At 41.5% G+C, this 18195-nt stretch overlaps 1 protein-coding gene across 5 annotated transcripts in view; it reads left to right on the forward strand.

Annotated features, from left to right (window-relative positions):
- LOC145407440 (uncharacterized) overlaps positions 1-18195 on the forward strand; it is a 296453-nt gene that overhangs the window by 155542 nt on the left and 122716 nt on the right. For all 5 annotated transcript variants that reach the window (XM_080278367.1, XM_080278371.1, XM_080278369.1 and 2 more), the window contains 2 exons: positions 2550-2728; positions 14816-15066. In XM_080278367.1, the coding sequence (XP_080134493.1) occupies positions 2550-2728; positions 14816-15066 (430 nt within the window). The remainder of the gene's footprint in view (positions 1-2549; positions 2729-14815; positions 15067-18195) is intronic.

Raw genomic sequence — 18195 nt, forward strand, 5'->3', positions numbered from 1 at the left:
TTATAGTGTCACAGAAGTTGAAGTTTTTATTATAGTGGAGTGAGAAAAGCATGAGATACAATATTTTTTCTCTATTATATTTTTTAGTCAGAAATTGCACAGTATAGTTAAGGTCGTTATATGTTCTTGCGAAATTATTATCCAACCTCACTTTGATTGTGCAGTGCAGTTCTTGGATTTGGGCGTAATATTGTATCATCCCAGCCATCATACTTCCTTTTGAACATCTCCATTGTGTGTCGAGGCAGAGAAAACAAAGCTGCAAGTTGTTTAGTGCATAGTTTATTTTTGCTCTCCATGTTCAGTACGACTCATCAAAACATTCACACATACTTGCTACATTCCACTGTGCTTTGTCAGGCGTCTTCTCATTCTGGATTCGTGGTAACATAACAGTTGGATACAGAGGGATCAAGTGTTTGTTTATATTCCTTCGGTCGTCTTAAATATGTGTGAAGAGAAACGTGGCTACATCCTCTTTCGAAGTGTGAGTTGTTGTTGGTGGCATAGGAGTATTTTTTAGCCCATATTAAAGTTGTCTGTTGGGTAAAAAACTAATTCTATCCAACGTCTGTTTTACCTGAGGTTGTCAGAAAGAAAAAGCACCCAACATTGTGTGTTTTTATTCCCTCTTAGACTCACGACTGTCTTAGCTTGTGTGAAAGAGCGTCAAGTCTGTATCTAATTTGTGTGTGTGTATGTGTGTGTGTGTGTGTGTGTGTGTGTGTGTGTGTGTGTGTGTGTGTGAGAGAGAGAGAGAGAGAGAGAAAATTCATCTCACACCATTTGATAATAAAACATGAGAGGATTAGTTGAGCCAATAGTGATAAAATAGGTTACAGAAAATATACAGTCTTGTCTCTTGCAATTTAGAAAGTAGTTTAATTCTTAGATGGGGCCATATCTCTCTAGATATTGTATTTGTCATTTTTAAAGATTATGAAGATGTATGAATGGATCTTGAATTTGGCTCCCTCTCTTGTTTTTGTTTTTTTCTCTTGGAGGGAACAGTCTTGCGTTCTCCTGGCCTTTGGTTCCTTCTCCCTTTCATTAAAAAAAAAAATGTACTATCGACGGCACATAACGAAGATTAAGTTCATATATTGTGATGTTACGTATATTAGCAGTATAATGTTTACACTTTGAAGGGCGCTGTGTGTTGCTATGACGACAGCAGGTGTGTTGCGAGGCCTAGTGACCGCGGGGCAACACAAACCCACCTTGTTTATGTTCACCTTACCTGCCCAGGTGAAAGTTGTGAGACCTCTTGTTCGTAGTACCCCAATACACGCAGACAGACAGACGGACGGACAGATAGATAGATATATAGATAGACAGATGGATAGAGGTAGGTAGGTAGGCAGGCAGATAAGAAGAGAGATACAGCAGATTGATAGACAAACAGACAGACAGATATAGATAAATAGACAGATAGATAGACAGATAGAGATGGGTAGGTGGGCAGGCAGGTAGGCAGGTAGAGATAGACAGATAGACTAGCAGACAGACCGATAGACATACAGACTAAGATTAAGATAGACAGATGGACAGACATACAGAGAGAGAGAGAGAGAGAGAGAGAGTTTACCATCTGAAACGTACTGTACATAGCCTTTTATTTACTTTTTATCGTGTGGTGGTAACAAGAATACAACAGACTGAATCTCCTATTACTAGTGGTCTTTCTAAGGCTAAATAAAATAGTCTAGCGGTAAGAGGCATCAAATTAAAGTCTCCACGGATGAAAGTAAGTGTAGGCCTTCCCCATAACCAGGCCTCGTGTATGTTTGCCTTGACACTCAGGGGCTGGGGTGGGGGACGTGTTGTGGAGGGACACTGACCTCTCCTTTTCACTTTTTCGTTCTGTGTTTTCTCCTTTTTTAAATTTTCTACTTTAAGGTCTCTCTCTTGCTACCTCCAGACGGTTTTATTCAGTTTTTGGGGTGACCTGTGATAGTGGTTAAGCAAGAGTATTAATTCATTCCGCACGGTGATAGTTGAAGGTGGTGGGTGGCGGACAGTGAATTAATCCTATGCCCCCAGTCGCCACGGAGCAAGCAACGTCCAGTGAAACACCTCTCAGACCAACTGTACCAGGCGAACACTATATTGCATCCCAGTCAGAGGTTTGCACTGTCACGGCCGACTCTTTGGGGCTTACTAGATGAAGTCCAGCCAGTAAATAAATAAACAAATAAAATAAAATCCATCATCTCTCCCGTCCATAAAGAAGAACCCGGTGGAAAACATGTTACGCAGATTTTGACACCACATTTGCCAGTTAAATGTTTCGTCGCAGTGGCCTAGTTTTTGATGCCCAGGAGACGGTTTTGTTCTGCTGAGAGAAATCCTAAAACCCCCTCATTCTTCCCGTCCCCAGAGCAAGCATAGCCCAGTGGAAGACCTGTTAAACCAAGCGAACCATGAGCTGAACACTCTTTAACATTCGCTACTCATGTTTTACGCAGTTAGTTTTTAAGGCACACCAGACGATTGCGATTTTGCTGGGCTGAAGGAAATCTTAAACCCCCCTCCCTTTTCCTCCACAGAGCAAGCAGAGCCCAGTAGAAGACCTGTTAAACCAAGCGGACCAGCTGATCTCCACGCAACATCCGCGGGCTGAGGTTTATGCCGCGATGGCCGAATCCCTGGGGCTGGCTTGGAAGAACCTAAATGCGCAGCTGGAGACGAGGAAGGAGATACTGGAAATGGGAGTCACTTTCCATACGTGAGTTATCTTTATCATCTCAGTGGTTTATTCATTATCTCTAAAATTATCTTTATCATCATTTTCTTCGTGAGTTATCTTCATTATCTCACTTTGTTATTCATTATCGTCATTATTATCTTTATTTTCATTTTTTCGTGAGTTATTTTCATCATCTCAGTGGTTTATTTATTATCGTCATTATTATATTTATTTTCATTTTCTTGAGTTATTTTGATTACCTCAGTGGTTTATTTATTATCGTCATTATTATCTTTATTCATTATCATTTTCTTCTTGTTTGTCTTCAGCATTATCATAGTCAGTGTCCTCACCAGCTTAGAAATAGTTAAATACACTTGAGTTATCCACCAGTTTCATAAATAATATCTCGCTCATCATCATCATCATCATCATCATCATCAACATGTGCTTCGAAGGACGTCATTTCATTGCTGGAGACGAGGAAGGAGAGCTTGAATATGGGAGTAACTTTTCATGCTTGAGTAATGAATATAATGAGTATCTGAGTTATAATCATCTGTGTCATGGTTATTGTTGTTGTTATTACCTTCATGTTCACAGTCGTCATCCTCATTTTATCCTCATTGTCATAGAGATTGTCACTTTCCACACTTGCCTTAGTTACATAGTTTCGTTAATAGACGTCCTGGTCGCAAAGTAAACAACTAATTTATTTCTGTACTTCATCAGTTACTCAGTTATCGTCTTCCACTATCATCATAGCGAGATATACGGTACGTTTTTTGTCATATTGTGGACTAAATGACTGCAGCCATTATTCTCTTCGTTAGCATTATTAGCAGCTGTAGCACTTAAGCTGTACTCCACCTTTTGTTAAATTTACTTCCTAATATATGTTCTTATACCATTTTGATTGTACAGGCAGCAGTGTTGTACGAGAGCGTTTCATACAAGCAAATATAAGCGTTCTCCATAACCTACAATACAGTAAATAATATATCCTTAGGCAGAAGAAAGTAGTTGTTTGTTGATCTCAAGGTCTTTGGGTTCACATCCTTCCAGAATAATAATGCTGGGGTTATGTAGTTTATTACCTGGTGTTTTAGTGTTTTAAATTACCTGTCGGGATGAAGGACAGGTGTGCGGATCGGTTTAAATCTCTTCTGTTATCCTCAGGTATATGTAACGGTTTAAATCCCTTTGTTAAATATCCTCAGGTATATGTATCGGTTTAAATCCCCTTGTTAAATATCCTCAGATAAATGTATCGGTTTAAATCCCTTCTGTTAAATATCCTCAGATAAATGTATCGGTTTAAATCCCTTTGTTAAATATCCTCAGGTGTATGTATCGGTTTAAATCCCTTCTTTAAAAAATCCTTAGGTATATGTATCGGTTTAAATCCACTTGTTAAATATCCTCAGGTGTATGTATCGCTTTAAATCCCTTTGTTAAATATCCTCAGGTATATGGATCGGTTTAAATCCCTTTGTTAAATCTCCTAAACTTAAATTTTCTCTTCTTCGGCCCCTTACTCCTTGAAGCGGGTTATTGTTATTTATTTATTATACAGTGCACGTCCTGGAGCCGTGGTGGATTGGTGGTAACTTGTTCGCCTCTCGATCTGCACGTATTCTGAATTTAGGATGTGGAACTCAAATCGTGGAGGGTATTAAGTGTGTTGGTTTATAAGGATGATTCATATATATTCACACACACACACACACACACACACACACACACACACACACACACACACACACACACACACACACACACACACACACACACACACACACACTCCACTTCACTCTACTATGCAACTTAATTTCTATACATTAACTTTGCTATTTTCGTCATTGCTCAAAAAAATAATTCATATCCCAATTTTTTTTTCTCGTTTTAGATGCACGAATTAATTAGTGTAATGCAGATGGAGGCACGTAATTTTGGCCTTGCACGTATATTATCATTGTTCGTGCGCAGAGCTGTCATGGTACTGCACGACCCTCACTGCTCTCTCTCTCTCTCTCTCTCTCTCTCACACACACACACACACACACACACACACACACACACACACACACACACACACACACACACACACACACACACACACACACACACACACATTTCTCGTGTTTTCGTCTCTGCTGTCCTCACTTCTCTTCTGTTCTCTCCCTCCTCTCTCCACAGCTCAACACTGCCCTTCCCTTCCCTTCCCTTCCCTTCCCTTCCTTTCCCATCCCATCCCTTCCCACCCCATCCCATCCCATCCCAACCCATCCCTTTCCTTCCCATCCCTATCTTGCCCTACCGTACCCATCCCATCCCATCCCATCCCTTCCCTTCCCTTCCCTTCCCTTCCCTTCCATTCCCACCCCATCCCATCCCATCCCATCCCATCTCATCCCATCCCATCCCATCCCATCCCATCCCTTCCCTTCCCTTCCCTCCTATCCCTTCCGTACTATATCTTGCCCTGCCCTACTCTACCCTTCAATCACCCATCCAGCCACCCCATTCACCCTGCCCCTCCCTGCCAACCGTACCAGTCTCTCTCTCTCTCTCTCTCTCTCTCTCATAGAGAAAGTTTGACCATAGCGGAGGTGGCCGGGTGGGGGGGCTGCCTAATACCCTCTACAGATGCATTTTCTCTCTCTCTCTCTCTCTCTCTCTCTCTCTCTCACACACACACACACACACACACACACACACACACACACACACACACACACCTGCATCAAATACTTCTACGGCAGCGTTAATTAAATACCACAAACACACCTGCCTCACCTGACACACCTGACCGAAAGACGAGGTATCACATATGTCACTGAGTTGATGGATATACGGGTTACTGATGAGCTTTTAAAATAACCGGCCGATATTTTGATTAATCGAGAATGAATGAAGAATTATAAAGAAAATTGGGGAGTATTAACTTGCTTGTCTTTTATTTAGTTTTGTAGTGAATGGTGATTGTGTAAATTGATGACTGTGTGGTTAGGACTAGAACATTGCTTATACGTGAACTCTGGAGGATGAATGTGACCAAATACCTCTTTATTTTCTATATATAAGGCTTTACCTCACTAATACGAGTAATAGGAAAGATATATATGGATTTTAGATATATACATTGATATATATTTAGTATAGAGAAGATTGATGTGGAGTAAATGTTAATATAAGTGACATACCTTTACGTGTGTCTTAAAGCATGTCTGTTTAGAGAGGCAGCTTTCCCTCGTAAAGTACCCAAACCTGTCATGACGCAACATCCTAACCACATCGCCACCTCCATCCCTTCCACCTACCACCGTCTCCCATCCCTTCCCCCTCCCGTATCCCCCATCCCTTCCCTCTATCCCTGTCCTTCATCCCTTCCCCCTCCCCCATCCACCTAACATCACTTACTCCTCGCTTCCTCTCCCCCACGCTTTAGGAACCCGACTGCATTGAGAGAGCGAGAGGTAAGAAGTGAAAGACTAGGGTAGGAGAGAGAGAGAGAGAGAGAGAGAGAGAGAGAGAGAGAGAGAGAGAGAGATTGGCCCAGTTCCCTCAAATGAAGACAAATCGGATAGGTTAAGGACTAGGGAAATGATGGAAGGTATAAGATGAAGGTGGGTGATATTAGATAGGAGAGAGGGGTCCGAGAGAGTGCTAGATTATCAAAATGACTAGGGCAGCGGGTGGACCCATAGAGATAGGGACGGCGGTAACCCTTTCATCTCTTCATTAGTAGTCTACCTGGGCCAGCCGATACCTACTTGGCCAGGGTTTGGATGGCCAGGTTTGGGTTGGCCATAGCTCACTTGCCCCATTCAGCACGGAGATGTGGTGTTGGAGAGGGATGCCTTCACGTGGTGGCGCCGATACAACTGGGCGCTGGAGATGCCCGGTTATACAAACGTTCCTCAGCTCACTCCAAGGATATTAGACTGCAGGAGAAGGGCAACGTAAGCCTGCAGTCCACTGGGGTAAAGTTCGGATGTGCGTGGGATTGCAACTAGTACTACCCACTACCAGTTCTACTGCTACTACTACTACTACTGCTACTACAACAACTAATAATAATAGAATGGCCAGGGCTGGGGGATAGCCCTGACGTATTTTATTGCTCTAATATATATTTTTTACTTTTCATCTAGGCCATTTAAGGGAAGGATTAGTTTTATGGCCACTGGTTGAATCGACTTCATGTTGCTTTACGACGTCCATTTTTAAAGGGACCCCGGCATCCATTTTTAAAGGGACCCCGACATTCATTTTTAAAGGGACCCGAACGAACTGTTGTCGAAATTTTACGTCTAGATTCCTCATTGTGTTAGATTTTTTTTAGTGCCATAGAGTTTGGTTTATTGTTAGGAAAATTCGTTCATGATTTAGATTTATTTTTTATTTGATTTGTGTACATCTTGGTGAATTGAGCTATTTTTCAGTGTAATTTTTTTTCGGTGTGAGATTCTGTTCGATAATTTTACAGTGTGTCATTCGTTAGATTATCTCAGTGTTAGATTTTGTTAGATCATTGTTTATATATGCTGGGTGTTGTTATAAATGTGTGCGGTGTGTTTGGTTTGTGTGGTGGTTAGTTCAGTTTGTATGTACTGCGTGTTTATTTATTCAATTATTTAATTTTTTTTTACTGAAGATGGACTGAGGAAGGAAAAACAAATGAAATAAACAGTTCCATACACCAGATTACAGGTGTCCTCCATTCTTGTGTGCAGTTTTTTTTATTTCTTTATTTCAGTGTATCAGTTTCGTTTGTTTTAGCCACAAGTATAAAATATTTCACTCTATTACCTTACTGTATTACCGACGCTTTATTCTTCCTCTCAACATCTTCTTCGCAACTTACCACTTCTTCCTTGCAACTTACCACTTTTTATTCCTCGCAACTCACCACTTCTTCCTCGCAACTTTAACTTCTTCCTCGCAACTTACCACTTGTTCCTCGCAACTTTAACTTCTTCCTCGCAACTTACCACTTCTTCCTCGCAACTTACCACTTCTTCCTCGCAACTTACCACTTCTTCCTCGCAACTTACCACTTCTTCCTCGCAACTTACCACTTCTTCCTCGCAACTTACCACTTCATTGCCATTGGAAGCGACCAAGCATGTAGAATGCAATGGGATACAGTAATCAGATTCGCCAAATTTCTTTATCGTCTCTTCACGTTTCTTGCCCTACCGCCGACCCTGCGAGGTACAAAGATGATGATGATGATGATGATGATGATGATGCATAAGCTTAACGTATAAAGATGGTAAAAGTTCGCCGACCGTTCTCTGATGATGATGTGGAGGAGGACGATGATGATGATGATAATGATGATATATAAACTTAAAAAACAATGATAAAACTTTCTCCCACTGTCTTCTCCAAGCATTGTGTCCTTCCTTCCATATTTTTGTATTTAATTTTAACTTTATAACGAGAGTCAAAAATCAAATAACATTACCTATAGAAAGAGAAAACATATTAATTAAAGTTTCTGTGCACATCATAGCATTAGATTTTATGGCGTATCTGATCCTACTAATCCCAATAAAGGAGAATTTAAATATTTTACCGCTTCTCAGGGACTCCTTCTTTCCCGCCACGACCGCCATGTTGTTTATAACCAACTTGGGCGGGAAAATTTGAAGGGCGAAATTATACCTAGCCTCGCGCAGTAGTAAAGTCCATTTTAGTAAAGTTTGAAGTCTTTAGTAAGGTGATGGCTTAATTTAATTTATTTTTCATATTACTAGACGATTTTATTCAGCATAGGGGAGACTTTATGCAGTGATAGGGGTTTAAATAGTAAGGTTAATTGCCCTTTATTGTTGTCACTAGACGATTTTATTGAGAGAGAGAGAGAGAGAGAGAGAGAGAGAGAGAGCCCATCGTAAATAGGCAAGGATAATAGCAGGGTAGGGCGTGAAAAATTGAAGAGATAATATAGCCAGTCTCCCCAGTTTATTATTATACCTGATCCTCTTCCAGGGTAGGGGCATGGCTATTATTATTTTTTTTTTTCTTTTTTTTTCAGGATTATCCCAACCTCGTGTCTAACTTTTTTTTTTTTTTTATACCAGGGTATAGTGATAGGTTAGGTATGTGAGTGTGTTTCGTACTTTTGTTGTTGTCATAGTTGTTGATGTTGGATGTTGTTGTTGTGTTACTCCAGTCTGTCTGATTGAGCAGACCCATCAACCACATGCAAGCAATCGCCTCTGCTGGGCCATGCCCTGCAATGAGCCTATGTCCACATCAGCTGACAGCGCCTAGCCGCAGTGAGGCGCGGGATCAATGTGGATGTTTGGTTGATGGGTGAACACCGCATTTGCTTCTCCACCCAGTTAAAAGGGGGCACTTTAGTGGGCCCTACATCACTCCATTATTTGGCTATATGGTTACCACCCAGCGTTGTAAATGGATTCCAGAGTTACAGGAAACCATTTGGCTTCTCACTCAGTGTAGGGCCACCTGAGGTGGAAAGAGTACTGAATAGTGGCAGGAAGGATGGAGGAAGTAGGAAGAGAGGAGGATAGGTACCTACAGGAAAAGAATGATGGACATGAAGGAAGAAATAGGCAGCACTACATCAAGTGAGTAGATGATGGGCGTCCCCACCTACCATCATGGTAGTAGTAGTGATGGTGACATTAATGTTCATGTTTTATAGGATATACCATCGAACTGAAGGGCTGAGCCTCGTATATGTGAACTAATTTTATAAGTGCAATGGGGATTTATATCTGATTCTTGTTTGTATTTATTTATATTATTTGTATATTGTTTGTGTACATTTGTTTATGCGTATTCATGTTTTATTTATTTATTTATTTATAGATGTATGTATGTTTATTTATGTGTATGTCTGTTTATTTATTTATTTATTTATTTTTACACACAAAGCTACCCCCACACCTCGTCTTTTATTTTGGAAACCGTAAAAAAATGAATAAATGATTCTTGCAACATCATCCTCCAAATTTGTCAACATTTTTTTAAAGTGCAAGACGAGTTTATATCATTTTTTTTTTTTTTTTGCTCATTATGGATTATGCCGAACCTAATTTCTGTTTTTAATGACTGTGGGAAGAATTGATTGATCATGTAGTGTTAATCTTAAATTTGTGGAGCGATTTTATAAGTGAGGTGGGGGTTTATTTTCTCTCTCCATAATTATTTACTCTCATATCTTAGTAACTACGTAAAAAATTGATATATTTCCTGCAAGATCCCCAAACTTAACACACACTACAGAATACAATGGGTTATATTCTCTGTATATACTTATCATATTCCATTATCAATCACTACCTCATTATTTCTTTTAGTAATTGTATCATAAGAATTTATCCCCAATTTTTCAGCTTATTTTAAAAGTTCAACTCAGGTTTGTAATATGGCAGTATGCGCCCGTCAGTGGTATGCTTTTTGCCGCCCGGTATCATAATGTGGGCGGTCGGGCGTGAAGATGGGCTATATTTACACCCCCAGCGCCCCCTCGCCTAGCCCAAACCCTTCCCTGCGACCCGAACCTCTCCTAGCCCCTCCCCTGCCACCCCCACTTTGCCTGTCCCCTCCTCTGTCACCCCCCACCTTCCTTCCCCCTCCCTTATTCCCTCCCCTGCTACCTCCCACGGTCCTTACCTACCCCTCCCTCATGTGTTCGTAGGAGGTAAATTCTTCCTGTACTCTGTTTTGAAAATATGTCAGAAACTATTGGGATTTTCGTAAATTAATTAGTCGAGCGCACTGATACACTGATATACACCTTCATTATTTCGTAACCTGCGGACGTGTTAGTGTTTTTATTTTATTTTTATTTTATTTTTTTACCTGAACGGGCGAACATTTTTTTTTATTATGAACGAGTGTCGGGTTTTAGGATCAGATATTCTCGATCACTCTAAAGTTATCTTCTCGTAGTTTAAGTAGTCCTGGAGATGGTTAGTAAGCGAACATGACTGAGCCTCCAAGCATCAGTAAATATAACAATGTTTTCCTTTGTCTGTAACTGTGTAGGGAAATAACTACTGTCTCTAAGAAGGTACGCGTATCATATTATTCACGCGTTAGTACCATCCCATCAGTATGCATATTATAATTCATTTTTTTTAAGTTGTTACCCAGCAGACGGTGCGATGCAAGACTGATCAAAGTTGCTGTTCACTCGACAAGTATTGATCGTTGTGACGTGGGTGATAATAAGCTCTTAGGGTGGAGTGAACGCAGCCGTGCACTCAAGTCATAGAGGTTTAGGACGAGGGCAGGAGGTACAAGGCACAGTCGGTGAAGCAGAAGATAGTCGCTGAAGACAGTGGTATCGTGTAGGTGAAGAGGGTAGGGTGGATTCATGGTAGGGACGATGAAGCAAAAGAGCAGGGTAGTTGACAGTAGGGTGGTGTAGGTTGGGAGAGTAGGACAGAGGCACAGACTTTGAGGCAGAAGAAAGTGGTAGTCGATAGTGGCATGCTGTAGGTCGTAGGAGGGTTTATGTGAATGGCAGACAGGTAAAAGGCACAGACGGCGTAAGAGAAGACATTGGTAGAAGACGGCGGTATGATATTGGTTATGGTAAAGGAATAGGACGGTTAGGAGGAAGATAGGGAAGATACAAGACATAGACGGTGAAAAAGAATGTAGTGGTATTAGACAGTGATTATGATTGGTTAAACCGTACCTTGCGAGCGTCCACCCCACAAACTCAGTGGCAATTAGTGGGACTCGTATCCACTTCAGTACGCCCTGTGGACAAACACCAGTACTAAATCCATCAATCTACCTAATCCTTTAACCCCGCAGTCACACGCACAAACAGACATACAAATAAAACGCTCTCAAACCACGTGATCAATGGCTTTGCTAAAAAATCCAGAAGAGGAAAGGGATATATATTAAGTTCTCAAGTACTTTCGTGTATTTTCGTATCCTCTTTCACCTGAGGATGAGTACTTGAAGATGCTTGGGAATTTGTGTGTGTGTGTGTGTGTGTGTGTGTGTGTGTGTGTGTGTGTGTGTGGGCTTGGAAGGGGTATAGTGAAAGATAGCTGCAGCATTAAAACACACACACACACACACACACGCACACACACACACACACACACACACACACACACACACACACACACACACACACACACACACACACACACACCTGTATTCCAATCCCAGTTATGATTTATTGCAGATTCTGTCACACACACTTTCTCCTTGTGTCACTCCGCCTACCATATAATATTACTTGTGTCACTGAATCATTCTTGTTATTTTTGACGGTCTGTATAAATCATTTTGCATCTATCGTGGTTAATATTTGGGATGGGAAGTGATTTATTTGTATCATTCCTCGCCATCACATTCCATTCCGTCCCGTCTTTTTCTTCCCCTCCCTTTCCACATCTCTCCTTTCATCTCCTTTCTCCTCTCCTCTCCTCTCCCCTTCTTTCCTTTCCTTTCCCTTCCCTTCCCTTCCTTTCCGTTCCCATTCCTTCGCTTCCCTTCCTCTCCAAGTCCCCTTCCATCTCATTGCACCTCCTCTCCTCCTCTCTTTTCTTCTCGTCTCTAATCCTCTCCACCCCTCCCCTCCCCTCTTCTCCAGCCACACCCCCACACCTCAGAAGAATCTACTACCCACTCTCCCCCACCCACCTCACGTTCCTCTCTCCCCCATCAAGATAAGATCCACCTTCGAGTACGTTATTTATTTTCACGATGGTACAGATCAATGAACCGGCCAAATCTAAACACTTGAATGCCTCCTCGTAATTTCCAAGCTCGTAAGGTGGAGTAGGTGAGAATGTGGGAGTTTGGGACAGCTTTTTAAATGGGCTGGCGACTTTTTTTTTTTTTTTCCAGATGTTAATTGGGATTTTTTTTTTTTTTTTTACTTGCCTGTACTTTTTTTTTTTTTTTATATAAGGTTCGTGAAATTTATGTAAGAAAAAGTTGAGCACTAGGTCTTGATGCGGAGCTTTCTTGGTTGTTGTTGGTGTAGCGGCAGCCCAGGTCCGTATGGTAGAGCAAACCCATCAAAATCACGCAAAATACCGTCCTGCAAGGCTGTCCCGTGTAATAAACCAGTGTAGGCGGAGAAGAGTGTGGAGGTGTGGTTCCCGGATGGATGCTGCATCTGCGTCTTCAGCCAGTTAGCAGGGGCACTATAGTAGACTCCACATCACCCCCTTTATTTGGTTAAATGGTTACCTCCCAGCGTTGTAAATGGTTTCCAGGGTTACAGGAAACCATTAGGCTTGTCACTCTGTGTAGAGCCACCTTGAATGGAAATAATGTTAATAATAATAATAATAATACGATCATTTAGCCTCCCAAAATTTAAGAATCTGACGCAGCAGTGAAAGAGGAGCGACTGAGTACCTGAGCCTGTTTAAAAATTCCAGTTACTAAGTGCACATTTTTTTTTCCCCCCCCGCCTGAGCCTCGATGCCTTAACCCTGGTGTCGTATTTCGCGGCTCCTGCTCTGCGGCGTCCCTGCTCCCTCCTGTGGCCGCCTGGTGGTTGCGGCTGCGGTGTTGTGGCGGCCGCGGCAGCTTGCTCTCGTGGCCTATGGTACTTTGCCGTCGTGGTTGAGATGCCTGGGGAAGTTGGTGGTGCCGTGGCTGTGGATTATACTTTTTATTATTATTATTATTATTATTATTATTATTATTATTATTATTATTATTATTATTACTATTTAAGGGAAAGTCGCAGTGTATTGATTATTTTCATGCTGTTCGGGCCGGTCGACTCTTAGACAGGGCTTGTTTCCCCCTGTCTTTGTACACCCAACGATATTCTTTTTTAATGCCTGTAAAACCCGCGCCTTTTAAAGAACAATGTACAGATGAGAAAGCCATATTGAAGATCCGTTCGTTTCGAGATGCACATTCGAGTGTACAGTAGGTGTTCCTGTTTTGGGAGAAGATTAAGTTGATTCAGCCATATTGCGTCTCGTGTAGGTGATAGGTAAAAATCTAAGTGTTTTGGTGAGGGAAGTGGATGGTGGTGGCGATGGTGTGGGTGTGGATTATTCTCTCTCTCTCTCTCTCTCTCTCTCTCTAAATCGTGGGCGTTGAGGCGTCGACCACAAGAAGAGATTTTATTACCATACTTTCTTCTTTTATGATACCGTTAATGAATTGTTTTAGTTCCTTTACTGAGTTACGTCACCTTGAGGGGTAAAAGAGTGTTGTCTGGAGTAAATATGACTTTGTATTATTTTCTGGTGTTATTAAGGGAGTTAGAAGTTTTAATAATTTCCAGATTGAGGGGTTAGGAGTTATATTTTTATCTAGACAGGAGTTAGGAGTTATATTATTTCTAGATTGGGGAGTTAGGAGCAATATTTTCTTTTCTAGATTGAGGAGTCAGGAGTTATTTTTTTCTAGATTGAGGAGTTAGTAATTACATTATTTCTAGATTGAGGAGTTAGGAGTTATATTTTATCTAGATTGAGGAGTTAGGAGTTATATTATTTTTAGATTGAGGAGTTAGGAGTAATATTTTTCTTCTGGATTGAGGAGTTAGTTATATTTTATCAAGATTGAGGTGTTAGGAGTTATATTTGATCCAGCTTGAGGAGTTAGGAGTTATATTTTTTTAGATTGAGGAGTTGGGAGTAATATTTTATCTAGATTGTGGAGTTAGTTATATTTTTTCTAGATTGAGGAGTTAGGGGTTATATTTTATTTCCTCTCTGGCTATCAGTCTATCTGTGTATCGTTTTATCTGTCTGTTGCCTGATGCCTTCGCCTGTGAGGGTAGGCGTTAATAAAAGGATAGCCATGCATTTCTGCCCCTGATGATGATGGTGGTGGTGGCGGTGGTTGTGGTGAACAGATGATGATGATGAAGATGAAGATGGTGGTGGTGGTGGTGGTGGTGATGATGGTGGTGGTGGTGATGGTGAATTGCAAAGGGGATGATGATGCTGATGGTGATGATGAAGATGATGGTGATGGTGGTGGTGGTAATGACTATGAACTACTTTGATGATGACCATTAGTAAATATGACGAGGGTAATGATGACGATAATAATGATTTTTAATTACTAACTTATTGCCTATTTATTTATTTATTTATTTGTTTATTTACTTGTTTTTTTTTTTCCCAGGCGAGCACAGCAATACAGCGACAGTATGGACGCCGCCGAACGAGCCTATACCGACAACGTAATGCCGACGGATGCCGAGGGGGCGCGACAGCTGCTCTCCGCCCTTCACGACCACAAGAGGGCGGTTCTGGAGGCTTCTATGTACACCCTTCAGGAGGCTCAGGTCCTTCTGGCGAGGCTCAGGGGCATGTCGGCAGAGGGGGCAACTCTAGATTCACGGCCACTGCAGATAAAGACAAATATTGAGTTCTGTGAGTTGGCGATTGTGTTGTGGTTGGCTAGGGGAGAGAGAGAGAGAGAGAGAGAGAGTATGTGTGTGTGTGTGTGTGTGTGTGTAAATTTGACAGGTACTCTTGGAACTGAAATACACACACACACACACACACACACACACACACACACACACACACACACACACACACACACACACACACACACACACACACACACACACACACACACACACACACACACACACACACGTCGAAGAAAGGAGACGTGTGTAATATTTCTCGGTAACTGTGTAATATGTTTGTCACGCACCAAGAATATACACTGAGGTCATAGATATATATATTTTCTCGTAAACATTCTAACCAACTAGGAAGACACCAAGCATTCACTTAATCCAAGGTTCTATAAGCCTTTCACATTAACTTGGCCTAGATTTTCGTGTAGTGGTTTTTACATGCGACTTAGCCCTAGAAAAAGACATTGCTGTGGCTCTACATCCATTCCACACCACTTCTTCGTGACTAGCATCGCTTTTTTTAGTGTCTTTTGTAACAACTCAGCATTCAAGATGGAGATACAGCAACTTTACGCTAAGTTAGAGTAGAATGGGTATAGTTAGGCTTACGATTAAGTGAAGTGCAGTTTTCCTTGTCGTTCCTCCATCCCTGTTTCCGCTACTTTTCTCATCTCATTCAAAATATCCGTTGTTTAAGTACCTACACTGTTGCGAAATTTTGTAAGGGAACGTGTTTTTGCCACCGACTGTACCCTGTTGCAGTTACTAAGCACGGGAGAAAAATACAGCTTGGCAACTCCCCCCAGCGTGCATAATACAGAGACCATTAATCAGCGATGTAACAGATTAAAGTAATTGGTGTTTTGGCTCCCGCCGCGAGACTCCTGCAGTGATTGTCTCCCTTGTGAACGACGATGCTTTTTATTATATTCCTATTTCTGGGAGACAGAGGGAAATGTAGAGGATTTATTGTTATTTTATTTATATATTTATTTATTTATTTGACGGTTGTAGCTAGTTCAAGGGAGGCTTTCTGTGCTGTTGCTTTTATCTTCAAGCTGTCGGCAGGCGTCCTTAGCAAGCGTAGGGGGAGACCTGTTATAGTGAAGAGATAGTGTTTTAGACAGCTTAATGGGAGAGACTAGTGAAGAGATTTTAGACAGGTTGTGGGAAGAGATCATAGTGAAGAGATGTTATATTAGCTTGTGGGGAGATACCATAGTGAAGAGATGCTATTTTAGACAGCTTATGGGGAGAGACCGTGGTGAAGAGATAATATTTTAAATTAGGTCGACCTCTCAGTAAATAGTTAACGATTTTAGGAAGCTTTGTGGGAGATCTCTCGTAGTGAAAGGATTAGAAACACCTTTAAATCCGACGACCGTAAATCCGTTGCGTAAGAGACAAATTTGATGGATAATTTGGCTCCCATGTATGATCCCACACATTGCCTCGCTACCATCCTAACATCATCACCAGTAAGACCAAGAAATATAAAGTAATAATTTTGGGGAGACAGGGGAATATGGAGGATTTTATTTTTATCATTTTATTTGCATTTATTTCATTTTATTTTATTTATTTTTATACGTGAGCGTCTGTAGGAGCGGTCCAGTCAATCAGGCACACGCTAACTTAAGCATTTTTTTTTTTTATGTGAGGAAGAAGGAACCAAAGGCAACGAGCCCGCAAGACTGTTCCTTCCAAGAGTGAAACGAAATACAAGAGAGAGCCAAATTTAAGATCCGATCATTTCGAGATGCCTGGACACTACGTTTGAAAGACTGGAGATCATAGGAAGCAGGAAATACAGACAGAGGGAGACAGTTCCAGAGTTGACCTGTTGCATAAATGAAGGACTGGGAGTAACGGTTAACTCTTGCATTAGAGAGTTGGACAGAAAAGGGATGAGAGTTTGCTGCTAGACGGGTGCTACGCGCCCGTCGTAGAGGTGGAGGAATGCATGCAGACAGTTCAGAGGAGCAGTGACCATTGAAGTTGCGATAGAAAAGAGATAAAGATGCAACAGTGCGGCGAAGAGACAGAGGTTGAAGGGAGTCAGTAAGAGGAGGAGAGTTAATGAGACGAAAAGCCTTTGACTCCACCCTATTGAGAAGAGCTGTATGTGGGGAGCCTCCCCACACATGAGAGTTGTACTCCACACAGGGGCGGATAAAACCCCTGTATAGAGTCAACAATTGTGCAGGGGTAAAGAAGGAACGGAGTCGGCTTGCACACCCAATCTCTTGGAAGCAGATTTTACAAGAGATGTAATATGATCTTTCCAAGATAAGTCCCGAGTAGATGAAACCCCAAGCATGTTCAAGGATGATGCAGGATTAAGCTGAATATTATTAAACATCAGTGGATATACCTGTGGAAGATTTTTCGGGTTGATAGGTGTAAAAACTGAGTCTTTGATGCATTAAAAAACAACCAGATTATTTTTACCCCAGTTAGAGATACGAGCCAAGTCAGACATTAGGTGTGCCATCGAGGTCTTTCATGTTAGCGAACCCCGTGTGATCTAGCGTCTATCTAGGACTTATATACTTGTTTGGATTTCATTTTGTGTCTGAGGTGGATGTAAAAATTCCAAATGTTTGGATGTGAATGTATGTCCTACTTCACTGCTGTATGTTAGTTTACTTAGTTCTCTGCGTTCTCTTTCATTGCGTCTGGAGCCTACCTCAACACATGTGAAGTGGAAATTGGGTTGGAGGTAATAATGATGATGATGAATGACTCTCTCCTGCCAGGCAGATACCAGTTTTAGCTACACCACCAGATGGATAGATAATTAGATAGACAGACAGAGGGAATCATAGAGGGCATATTATGTTAATTAGATAACGCCATATCAGATATTTTTAAAGTCGGGGCGAAATCTTTGTCCTATCTGCCTTGCTGCTGACCCAAACACCATCTAAACTAAAGGAAATACCATATAAAACTCTACGGCCAGAACTCACCAAACCTTGAACATTTCTGACAAACCACCCTTCACTCAGTTGACGTATTTTGAGTTTGAATTCTTATCTCCAGACGATTTTATTCACCTTAGGAGAGATGCTTTGGCCTGGAGGAGTTTCGTACAGCCTCGAGCAAGCGCTGTCGCTGCTAAAGACGT

This window comes from Coenobita brevimanus, chromosome 73 (genome assembly GCF_032717465.1).
Source record: "Coenobita brevimanus isolate Jiangsu-jjx chromosome 73, ASM3271746v2, whole genome shotgun sequence".
In the NCBI taxonomy this organism is placed as follows: Eukaryota; Metazoa; Arthropoda; class Malacostraca; order Decapoda; family Coenobitidae; genus Coenobita; species Coenobita brevimanus.